Here is a 13,063-nt window from a genome sequence, read left to right on the forward strand (position 1 = left end):
CCACCTCTCCACCAAAGTCAACATCGACGCCGAAATACAACACCGCCTGAACTCTGCAAGCGCAGCATTTTTCCGAATGAAGCAGAGAGTGTTTGAGGACCGGGACATCCGTAGGGAGACCAAGGTGCTTGTTTATAAAGCTGTTGTCCTGCCAACCCTGCTATATGCCTGCGAAGCGTGGACTGTCTACAGACATCACATGCAACTCCTGGAACGATTCCATCAGCGCTGCCTCCAGAAAATCCTGCAAATCTCTTGGGAAGACAAGCGGAAGAAGCAAAGACCACCAGCATTGAAGCAATGGTCCTCCGCCACCAACTCCGCTGGACCGGCCATGTTGTCCGGATGCCCGACCACCGTCTCCCAAAGCAGTTGCTCTACTCCGAACTCAAGAACGGAAAACAGAATGTTGGAGGACATGAAAAGAGATTTAAAGATGGGCTCAAAGCCAACCTTAAAAACTCTGGCATAGACACTGAGAACTGGGTAGCCCTGGCCCTTGACCGCTCCAGCTGGAGGTCAGCGGTGACCAGCAGTGCTGCAGAATTTGAGGAGGCACGAGTGGAGGGTGAAAAAGAGAAACATGCCAAGAGGTAGGCGCATCAAGCCAACCCCGACCGGGACCGCCTTCCACCTGGAAACCAATGCCCTCACTGCGGAAGAAGATGCAGAGCAAGAATAGGGCTCCACAGCCACATACGGACCCACAAGAATATTGGAAGACAATCATCCTCGGAAAGCGAGGGATCGCCTAAGTAAGTAAGTAAGTAATATACATATATACAGGTACATGGAAATCTCTAGGTATCTATATGTATATAGGATTTGCAAAGACCTGCAAGCATGTGGGGAGAAAATTCATATATAAAAGTATTGCAGATAGATAGATAGATAGAGATATATAGGTACATAGGGATTGCAAAGGCTTGCAGGGGAAATGTATACATATCTATAGGAAAGATTAACAAATATTTCAGGGGAAAGTGCTTTTATAAGACACACACACACATATAGAATCATAGAGTTGGAAGAGACTTCGTGGGTCATCCAGTCCAACCCCATTCTTCCAAGAAGAAGGAAAATCACATTCAAAGCACCCAAGACAGATGGCCATCCAGTCTCTGTTTAAAAGCCTCCAAAGAAGGAGCCTCTACCACACTCCGGGGCAGAAAGTTCCACTGCTGAACGGCTCTCACAGTCAGGAAGTTTTTCCTAATGTTCAGATGGAATCTCCTTTCCTGTAGCTTGAAGCCATTGTTCCGCGTCCTAGTCTCTAGGGCAGCAAAAAATGCAAAACAAAAACAAAAAAAGCTTGCTTCCTCCTCCCTATGACTTCCCCTCACCTCTTGATATATGGCCCTCATCATGTCTCCTCTCAGTCTTATCTTCTAAGGCAGTGTTTCTCAACCTGGGGGTCGGGACCCCTAAGGGGGTCACGAGTGGGTGTCAGAGGGGTCGCCAAAGACCATCAAGAAACACATTATTTTCTGTTCGTCATGGGGATTCTGTGTGGGAAGTCTGGCCCAATTCTATTGTTGGTGAGGTTCAGAATGCTCTTTGATTGTAGGTGAACTATAAATCCAAGTAACCTCAAGCCCCTGGTGGCGCAGTGGGTTAAAGCACTGAGCTGCTGAACTTGTTGACCAAAAGGTTGCAGGTTCAAATCCGTGGAGCAGTGTGAGCTCCTACTGTCAGCCTGAGCTCCTGCCAACCTAGTAGTTCGAAAAAATGCAAATGTGAGTAGATTAATAGGTACCGCTCCGGCAGGAAGGTAATGGCACTCCATGTAGTCATGCTGGTCACATGACCTTGGAGGTGTCTACAGACAATGCTGGCTCTTCAGCTTACAAATGGAGATGAGCACCACACCCCAGAGTCTTTACCTTTACAACTCCCAAATGTCAAGGTCTATTTTCCCCAGACTCCACCAGTGTTCACATTTGGGCATATTGAGTTTCCGTGCCAAGTTTGGTTCAAATCATCATTGCGTGAGTCCACAGTGCTCTCTGGATATAGGTGAACTACAACTCCCAAACTCAAGGTCAATGCCCACCAAACTCTTCCAGTATTTTCTGTTGGTCATGGGAGTTCTGTGTGCCAAGTTCAGTTCAAATCCATTGCTGGTAGAGTTCGGAATGGTCTTTGATTGTAGGTGAACTGTAAATCCCAGCAACTACAACTCCCAAATAACAAAATCAATCCTCCCCCAACCCCACCAGTATTCACCTTTGGGTGTATTGGGTATCTGTGCCAAATTTGTTCCAGTGAATGGAAATACATCCTGCATAGTACGATTTATAAAAGTAGTAAAATGACAGTTATGAAGGAGCAACAAAAATAATGTTATGGTTGGGGGTCACCACAACATGAGGGACTGTATTAAGGGGTCACGGCATTAGGAAGGTTGAGAACCACTGTTCTAAGGCTAAACATGACAGCTCTTTAAGCCGCTCCTCATAGGGCTTAAATATCTCCATACCCTTGATCATTTGAGTTGCCTTCCTCGGGACACATTCCAGCTTAGAGACAATAATACTGGAGAGATTTATTTATTTATTGTATTTGTATACCACCTTTCTCAGCCCACAGGCGACTCAAGGAGGTTTACAGGGCAACAATTCAATGCCCACAACAACATAAATACAATTTAAAACATTAACATATAATATAAAAACCATAACAAAATCAATAGAACTATAAATCATTAGCGTCTCCTTGTTAAAAACATTGTCCTATGTAAGTTACTCTGCATTTGCAAACGCTTGCTCAAAAAGCCACGTCTTGACTTTTTTCGGAATGTTAAAAAGGAGGGGGCTGATCTGATATCTCTAGGGGAGGGCATTCCATAGCCGAGGCGCCACCACTGAGAAGACCCTGTCTCTCGTCCCCATCAGACGTACTTGTGACGAAGTATTCTTGAAACTGTTGGGGATAGAGCAAGCCCTCCGTTCTGCATTTCACCCCATGACAGACAGGGCCACTGAGAGGGGACAAAAAACCTTTCAACAATTTTTACATTATTACAGTAATTATCAACAGGATGATTGGGTAGATTTTCTACCTCTTTGCTGAGTTTTCTTATAATAATTTGAATCTAAACCATAAGACTCAGAAATGAAATGTGTTTTGGCAAGGCAAGCCATATTTCCAACATGCAGTTTTGTCAGCAAAGCGACATAAAATGGTCACTATGACACAGCGGATACCAGATAAACCACATACATGTCTTTCTGGCATGAAGCAAGTATGTTTTTATTTCCGCTGGTTTTATTGAAGTTACATGAAAAGGTGGATACAACCAAATGCCATTAGAATTACTTTTGTCAAACTTTTATTACTCTCTGCATATAACATTTGTTCTTGTTCTCTCCTCTCAATGTCTTCCATTATCAAATTTATATTCTCTCGTTTCTTTTTAGGTTTTGCCTTCTGTTTTTCACTTTCATGGGGGTCCTCTGCCCCTAACCAGAAAATGTGGATGGATAACTGTATATGTTGTGTTGAAAAGCTGAATGCTAAAAAGCCAAAAAGAAAAAGAAAAAAAAAAGAAAAAGGAAACGCTTGTGTATCACCCACTTATCTATATTTTTAAACTGTATGTCCTTATAAAAATGTATAAAACTTATAAAATTATTATTTCTCAATAGAAATCTGATCTTCCATTTGAACCTGCAGCTGGGCGTGCACTTTAAGGAAAGAGGGCCATTCCCTCCTACACTGCAGAGGCCTACAGACTATGGAATATACATTATCTCCGCACCCTTCACAAATGTTTCATCAGTACACCTTTCGGACCACAGTTCTTCTCACTCACAGAAGACAGAGACCTTATGAAGGCCATATGAGTTCTCTGGTGTCTACTCAACAGATGTCGCCAAGGGAAGCCTCTTCCACATTCAGAGCACAATAGGGTTTTTTTTCCAGTTTGAATTCTCCGGTGGACAATCAAATGTGCACTCTGTCGGAAGCATTTCCCACATTGAGAACATTCATAGAATTACTCTCCAGTGTGAATGGTTCCCCAAGGCCTTTCTCTTAGCAAACCTCTTGCCACACTGAGAGCATTTACAGGGTTTCACTCCAGTATGAAGTCTTTCATGTGTCTTTAAGCTAGATTTCTGAGTGAAACATTTGCCACACTGAACATTGATAGGGTTTCTCTCCAGTATGAAGTCTTTCATGCGTCTTCAAGGTCTTTCTTTCAGCATAACTCTTGCCACACTGAGAGCATTTATAGGGTTTCTCTCCTGTTTGAAGTCTTTGATACATCTTTAAGTTAGATCTCTGAATGAAACATTTGCCACACTGAGAGCATTTATGTTGTATGTCAACTTGTTCATCAGCCTGTGATTGCGTCTAATGCTCATGATGGGAATGATACTCATGATGATGTTCATGTTGAGAATGATGTTCATGTTGATTATGTAGATTGGGAATGGGGATGATGTTACTGATGGTGAGGGTTTGCCCAGGCCGGAGTTAAGTTCAGAAGAGAGGTCCGAGCAAGGACACATTTCATCGCCTTTCTCAGAGCAGCAGCCTGAAAATGATGCTGAGATTCTTGTGTCAGGTGCAGAAGGAGAAGATAGTGAAACCTTGGACAGAAAGCAAAGTTTAGTAAACAGAGGCAAAACTTTCAAAATCTCAGGCACTCTGCTCGTTTACAGCAAATGAAAGAGAATAAACCCTTATTTAGTGGGAGAATGAGAAAGAATGCTTTCCTGGTGGTTTCGGCCTTTGGAAAGTGTTTATAATGATTTATGGGAGACTAATGCCTTAGCTGAGTCAACGTTGTTAATTCATGCTGGTTTCGTTTTCGAGTGCTCTATGTTTTATATATCTAGTTGTTGCCAAGTTTAAGTTTTTGACTGAGAGTTCCTGCTGTTTTGTTTCATGGTTTCAAGTTTGTGGCTTCATAGATTTCTAACAACGTTGACTCAGCTAAGGCATTGGTCTCCCATAAATCATTATAAATCATTATTAACGTTGTTAATTCATGCTGGTTTCGTTTTCGAGTGCTCTATGTTTTATATATCTCGTTGTTGCCAAGTTTAAGTTTTTGACTGAGAGTTCCTGCTGTTTTGTTTCATGGTTTCAAGTGTGTGGCTTCATAGATTTCTATGTACTAATTGACCTGGTTTACTTCTAAATTCCTGGATTTTCTTGGATTTTGGATTTTTACTGTTTTACTGTTTTTTACTGCTTTGCCAACATATATTCTACAATAAAGTGGTTGCTGATTTTACCAAGCTGGTGTGGTGTTTCAAGTGCAGTACAATAATTTCTAGAGTTTCTCTCCGGTATGAATGATTTGATGAATCTTCAGGGTCTTTCTTTCAGCAAAACTCTTGCCACACTGACAGCATTTATAAGGTTTCTCTCCAGTATGAATTCTTTGATGGTCCCTCAAGCTAGTACTTCGAGTAAAACACTTGTCACACTGCCAGCATTTATAGGGTTTCTCACCTGTATGAATCCTTTGATGCGTCTTCAAGTTCTGTCTGTCAGCAAAACTCTTGCCACACTGAGAGCATTTATAGGGTTTCTCTCCTGTATGAATTCTTTGATGCTTCTTCGAGGTCCTTTTGTCAGCAAAACTCTTGCCACACTGAGAGCATTGATAGGGTTTCTCTCCAGTATGAATTCTTTGATGGACCTTCAAGCTAGAACTCCGAGTGAAACACTTGCCACACTGAGAGCATTTATGGGGTTTCTCTCCAGTATGAATTCTTTGGTGCCTCATCAAGCTGACTCTCTGGGTGAAACACTTGCCACACTGAGCGCATTTATAGGGTTTCACCCCAGTATGGCTTATCTGGTGCCTCACCAGCTTCTCTTTCTGGCTGAAGCATTTCTCGCACTGAGAACATTGATATGGCTTTTGTCCAGTGTAACTTTGCTGGTGGATTACCAGGTGTGCTCTAGATTTGAAGTCATTCTCACTAGTAGCACATTTATGCAGTTTCCTTCCTGTAGGAAAATGTTGAGATCTCTGTAAAGTCTGTCCGTGGTTCTTGCTTCCTTCTCCATCTTCAGCATCTTTCTTTCTTGAGTTCAGATCAGCAAACTCATCTGGCACATTGTGGTTTTTTCTTCCATACTTGGAGAACAAGGACTTCTCCATGTCTGTGGAGGCCTTGTTGTCGTCATCTATAAGGCCTTTGGTGTGTTTCCTCTCCATCTCCACTAAATTCTTCGACTCCTGACCTCTAAGCTGGTGTCTCCTCTTCTGAATGTTGGATGCCATAGGGAAACCCCTCTGAGACACTTCTGCTGGCAATGTCTCCATTGGCTGAAGTATCTTCATCTCATTCCAACATGCCATTTCATCACCTGAAGAGAGAGAAAGGGGATATTTGTTTCTGTTCTGGCCACTAACATAAAATATGTGTGCAGATTTGTTAAATGTGGATTTAATATGTGTTTGGTATGAATGTGTTTGGTATGAATGAACTGAGTGAAAGGAATGAATGAATGAGAGCTAACAATTTTGGAAACACCCTTCTGAAGGTTAAGGCCTGCAATGTCTAAACCATTAACTCTCTGCTTGATGAATGGCAATTAAAACCTGCTAATGAGAACTGAAATGATTGACCTGCCCTAGTAAACTGTGATAGGAGAAATGTTTACATCTGTTTACATCTGTCAACATTTGCTGACTGGAAACCGGATTAACTCAAAAGGAAATTATCTCTGGTAACGTTACTCAAAGATAATGCTCTTTTAAGATTAATGATTGGTTTCGATATCACCAACTGCATGAAAGATACAAAAAAGATTTGAGGATTGGATTTGCAACCAAAGAATCAGAATTGGAAAGAATTTGGAAAAGGGGGGATAAAGGGTTAATCTCTAGATTATATAAATACATACTAAGTTATAACATGGAGGACAACAGAGTCAAGACAGTAATGATATCCTGGGCCAAGGACCTAGGCAGACCAATAGAATTGGACAAATGGGAATACCTATGGAATAAAGAATTTAAATTTACTTTATCGGGTTCAATCAGGGAGAATCAATACAAAATGTTTTACAGATGTTATATCACTCCAGCTACATTGGCTAAAATAGACAAATCACAACAAGGTATTTGCTGGAGGTGCAGGAAACAGAAAGGGACATTTCTCCACATGTGGTGGACCTGTGTGATCATACAGGAATTTTGGGATAAGGTAATTAAGGAGACAAATAAAATGTTACATAACAAGATTTAAAAAAGCCCAGGACTGTGTCTGCTAGGTCTACAGAGAGAAAATAATAATCAAAAGGACCAAGAAATATATCAATATAGCTTTGCAGCGGCAAGATTGACCATAGCCAAAGATTGGAAAGGGGAAAAAGGTCTAACCAAAAAGGATTGGAGGGAAAGAATGCGAGAATATATGCTAATGGCCAGACTAACTTATAACAGGAGGAATAAGAGTAATGAGGACTTTCTAGAAAAATGGAAGTTGGCCTTAGCATATCTGAATAGAGAGTCAGTAACATAGAGGTGCTCCATTAGGAATTTAGGTTTACCATGAATAAGGATAGATAAATAGGCTTAAAGGCTTCATAGTGTTTCGGTGCGGGAAGTCATGGTGAAGGGTGCACTGATTTCCTGTATGTTATGAAAAAAATTAATATTAAGCTCTGACTGAAAGCAGTGGAAAACAGCCAGAAATAGCAAGTTTATGTGTATTAAGATATGTAAATGATAATAATTTGTACATAACGTCAAAATTAACTGATTGATTGAATAAGGTAGATAGGCATGTACACGTCAAAAATATTGGTACCTGATTATATCTGGTATGTCCCAGATTTGCCATGGTTTGCTTTTCTGTTATGTACCATAATCAAAATAAACAGTTTTAACAAACAAAAAAAATGCTCTTTTAAGTCAAAGCCAGAACACAATGGTTTGCTACCTGAAGACAAACATCTATGTCAGGGAGGTGCAGACTCCAGATAATTTCAACAGGACAATGATCTACAGCTTTTTGGAACAACATCAGCAGAATATTCCTATAAAAGACTCAATCTAATAATTCTCAAGTGTGACAGACAGCTGTACCGTTCACCTGCCATGTTCTATTGACAAAGGTGGCATACCTTTGGAGAGTGTCAGATCTACTATGGGAAAAGCAGGATTCTGGACACTTGTCTCCTTTTATTTATTTATTTCAAACATTTTACCCCGCCCTTCTCAACCCCTAGGGCTTGGGTTCTCAACCTGGGGTCCCCAGATGTTTTTGGTCTATAACTCCCAGAAATCCCAGCCAGTTTACCAGCTGTTAGGATTTCTGGGAGTTGAAGGCCAAAAACATCTGGGGACCCCAGGTTGAGAATCACTGCTCTAGGGGGACTCAGGGCAGCTTCCAATTGGCAATAATTCAATGCCGCATCATAAAATACAAAATAGCAAATATAACAATTAAAACATGAACATTAAGAAAGAAAGATTAAACAGTATACTTACGATCCATTTGGCTATTGCTAGTCTGTTGGCTATTTATCTAGCCATATACTAATGATTACTTTGCTTAACTTATCCAAATCCACTTCCAAGCCATAGTCAAACATTATAAATTGCCCTTTAACCTAATTGCCTGAAGGCCTGGTCCCACAACCATGTTTTTACCTTCTTTCTAAAGGTGAGGAGGGATGACGATGACCTAATTTCCCCGGGAAGCGAATTCCACAGGCGGGGGGCTACCACCGAGAAGGCCCTGTCCCTCGTCTCCACCAAACATATTTGAGACAAAGGCGGGGCCAAGTGCAGGGCCTCCCCAGAAGATCTTAAGTTCGAAGGTGGGACATACCCTGGACTGAAGTGGGACAGGTACGCTGGACCGGAGTCGTATAGGGTTTTATAGGTCAAGACCAGCACTTTAAATTGTGCTCGGAATTGGATCGGCAGCCAGTGGAGCTAGCACAGCGGGGGGTGGTATGCTCCCTGTATGACGCTCCGGTGAGTAATCTAGCTGCCGCCCGTTGGACTCATTGCAGTTTCCGAACAGTCTTCAAAGGCAACCCCACGTAGAGCGCGTTGCAGTAATCTATTTGGGATGTGACAAGAGCATGGACCACCGTGACCAGATCCGACTTCCCAAGGTACAGGAGAAGGTGGCGCACAAATTTTAATTGTGCAAAAGCTCTCCCGGCCACCACCGAGACCTGGGATTCCAGGCTCAGCATTGAGTCCAGGATCACTCCAAAGCTGCAAACCTGCATCTTCAGGGGGAGTGTTACCCCATCCAACACAGGCTGTAACACTGTGCCCTGTTCGGCCTTACGACTGACCAGTAGGACCTCTGTCTTGTCTGGATTCAATTTCAATTTGTTAGCTCTCATTTAACCCAACACAGCAGCTAAGCACCCCCTCTGGCTTCTTTTACCAGCCAGGATGGGCAGGGGTCTAGGATGCATGTGGTAGGTCTCACCTCTCCAAGGATCCTGTCCACATCCTCAAGCTGAACCAATTGAAATGAATCCAATAAAACCGGACAAGCAAGTGCTCGTGTCACATCCTTTTCTCAAGGGAAGAGAAAGGAGTGTGATTCTGGAGTCATGATAAGCTTTCAAGGAGTCTGTTTCTGCTGTAGGGAAAACAGAGATCTGATCCATGGCATTGTTCTTAGGGAAAGAGGATGCATTTTGGAAGTTTTGGAATTGTGCGTTGGCACACTGCAGAGAAAACAGGGTCTAGCCTAAGCAGGCACTTCTCCTAGGAGGGAGAAAAGATATGGTCATATTTGAATGAATACATGATGATGAATGAATGTTTATATCTGTATGAATATTGAGTAAAAATGCAATCCGCCTCCCATTGCCTGGGCTGGCCGCTCTACCTGCGGGAACTTCTCCCACCACCAAGGGGGCTGCTGGGAAGAAGAAGCCCCTTCTGGCACAATGGCGGAAGAATGAAGTTTCCTTTGGCACCATGGCGGAGGAAGGAAGGCAAGGAGGGAAAGTGAGTAGGGGGAGGATGGCTGTGAGGGTGCAGGGAAACCCGCGAAACACCGAGTCCGCGGTACGTGAACCACAAAGCGGCGAGGGAACACTGTAGTTCATTTTACATGATTGAGCAAGCGTTTACAAATGCAGAGTAGCTAACATAGGAAATCGAACGATTTGACAATGGAACTGGACAATGCTTGATAATAATGAGACGCTAATGATGTTATTTTTATTGCTTTTGTGGTGTTTTATATTGTTTAATGTTTTAATCTGTATTATGTTTTTATATGTACTGATTGTTGGAAACCACCTTGAGTCGCCGATTGGCTGAGAAAGGCGGTATACAAATACAGCAAATAAATAAATAAATAAATAACTATTGAATTTTCTGCTCCCGCCTCCCCAAAAAACATGGAAGTTCTGCTGAACCGCACTGTCTTTAAAACATCGACTGTGACTGAAAAACAACAGAACTTCAAATCAATCAATCTATTGCACTTCATGAAGAACACACACACACACACACACACACACACATTAGGGCTGTCCAAACACGGAAAAATTTGTTTCTAAACTCGATTCGTTTTTAGGGTTTTTTTGCATTTCGTTATTTAAAAGAATTCCGAAATTTTCCTTTAAAAAAGTTCGATATTTACGAAATTTCGGAAATCATAAAACAATTACGAAACAATTAATGGCGGCCGTGATCGCGCAATACGCTAAAAAAACTTCTGAAGCTTCCCTCTCCCTCTGTTGTTGACTGTTGGTGTAATAATTATATTTGTTTTCACTGAGAAAACAAACAGCAACCCTAAAACTTGCACCAGACATGCGGAAATAATAACAAAACATTTACGAATCAATAACGAAACAATTACGAAACAAATTGGAAAAATTCGTTTCGTTTTTTAGTTGCTCCTGAATGGTTCAATATTGCTTTGTTATAAAAAAATACGATTTTTTAACGAATTACGAAATTACGAAACCGCCCAGCCCTAATACACACACACACACACACACACACACACACACATACATACATACACGCGTATTATCCCGTTTGCCTTTTTCTGGCACCAGAAGTTAAAAGTAACTCATTTGACTGCACAAGTTTGTTTGTTTGTTTGTTTATATATTTACTATATTTGTATACAGCCCTTCTCAGTCCTTAGATGACTCAGAGCGGTTGTTTTTCCCAGGCAGAGTTTCTTTATGTTCAGACCAATGCCTAACTTCCTTTCTTTTAAGTTATCTATAATAATTGGAAGAGTTTGAGAGAAGAAAATGATTCCCATAGCTGCTGAGAAGTCTCTGAATCCAGAAATCAGCTTCTAGGTCTTTATTCTACCTAGGTATTTTGTTTTACAATTGTATTATATGGTTTTATATTTTATTATTGTTTCTTTCCCATGTACATTGAGAATAGTATATAAATTAACAGTAATATATGTTTTTATTCATATGTAACCCACTCTTGTAACCCACTAGAGAACATGGAATCATGCAATGATTTTGGATGATGTGATTTCAATAAGTGTTTTAAGGTTTAATACTTTAATACTGAAGATTTATACTTTTATCGGTGTTAATATTGTATTTAATGTTATGTATGCTAAATGTTTTAATCGTTTTTTATGTTATTGTGGGCATCGAATTGTGCCAATTGTAAACCACCCTGAGTCGCTCTCGGCTGAGAATGGTGGTATATAAATATGTTAAATAAATAAATAAATATCCATTTCTAAGCTGAAAAGCCGGCGTTGTCTGAAGACATCTCCAAGGTCACGTGGCAAGCATGACTGCATGGAGCACTGTTACCTTCCTGTCGGAGTGGTACCTATTGATCTACTCACATTTGCATGTTTTAGAACTGCTAGGTTGGCAAAAGCTGGGGCTGACAGCGGAAGCCCATGCCGCTCCCCGGATTCAAACCTGTGACTTTCGGTCAACAAGTTTAGCAGCTCAGCACTTTAACCCACTGCGCCACCGGGGGCTCCGTTTGCAGTTGTAGTTGCTGGGATTTATAGTTCACCTAGAATCAAAGAGCATCCTGAACTCCACCAACGATGGAATTGAACCAATCTTGGCACGCAGAACTCCCATGACCAACAACAAATACTGGAAGGATTTGGTGGTCATTGACCTTGAGTTTGGGAGTCGTAGTTCACCTACATCCAGAGAGCACTGGGGACTCAAACAATGATGGGTCTGGACCAAACTTGGCACAGGTACTCAATGCACCTAAATATGAACACTGGTGGAGTTTGGGGAAAATAGAACTTGACATTTGGGAGTTGTAGTTGCTGGGATTTATAGTTCACCTACAAAGAGCATTCTGTACTCCACCAACGATAGAATTGGGTCAAACTTCCCACACAGAAACCCCTGCCTTGAAGAGACTCACTGGTACGAGTCTTTCACCAGCCTCACATGCTCTCCCTTGCCTGCATATGCACACCATGCTGCCATGCACCAAGCACGCCTGCTCTCCCCTTCCCGCGTGGAGTCTCTGAAACAGCCCTCCCCTTGGTTGAGAGGACTGAGAGGCGAGCCAATCACAGCAGAGAAGGGCGTTTGGTGGGAGAATTCACCATCTGTTTCCAAAAACAAAGAGAAGGTCAGACGGAGAAATCTTCAGCCTTCTCTGCCAAAGGGGTTCCCAAGACCACCAGAAATATATGTTTTCTGATGGTCTTTGGCAACCCCTCTGAAACCCTCTTGCGAACGCTAGGTTAAGGAACGCTGACCTAGGGGTTACTTTTCAGGCCTCTGGATCCTGAAAATGTCACCAAATAAGGCACTACAAAATGCTCTCCACAGAAGAAAAGCTACTGTTTTTTCTACACAAAAGATGGTCAATATATCCCAACATATGTTAAGGGTTTTCCAAGCAAAGGGAACGGCCCAACTACTATACGCAATACCGGTTTGGATCTCAGGCTTCCCATCCCAATAGAACAAGTCCTATTGATGTTTCTCAGAAAACCATTTGCAGTTCCTAGCTGTGTTCCCTTCACAGTTTTAAGACTGCAAACAGGAACAGTTTAATTGGAATCAATAGCTTGGAGGAAGGCTCTAGGATACTGAACTGAGAGGGTATATAAGGAGTTTGAAGTGG

At 41.9% G+C, this 13,063-nt stretch overlaps 1 protein-coding gene across 2 annotated transcripts in view; it reads right to left on the reverse strand.

Annotated features, from left to right (window-relative positions):
* Window positions 1-2,543: 2,543 nt before the first annotated feature.
* The window catches only part of LOC132765892 (zinc finger protein 397-like), a 41,667-nt gene continuing 31,147 nt past the window's right edge, over window positions 2,544-13,063 (reverse strand). For both annotated transcript variants that reach the window (XM_067465203.1, XM_067465201.1), the window contains one exon: window positions 2,544-6,333. In XM_067465203.1, coding sequence (XP_067321304.1) covers window positions 5,285-6,333 — 1,049 coding nt within the window. In that variant the 3' untranslated portion in view covers window positions 2,544-5,284. The remainder of the gene's footprint in view (window positions 6,334-13,063) is intronic.

This window comes from Anolis sagrei, chromosome 2, assembly GCF_037176765.1.
Source record: "Anolis sagrei isolate rAnoSag1 chromosome 2, rAnoSag1.mat, whole genome shotgun sequence".
NCBI lineage: Eukaryota > Metazoa > Chordata > Lepidosauria > Squamata > Dactyloidae > Anolis > Anolis sagrei.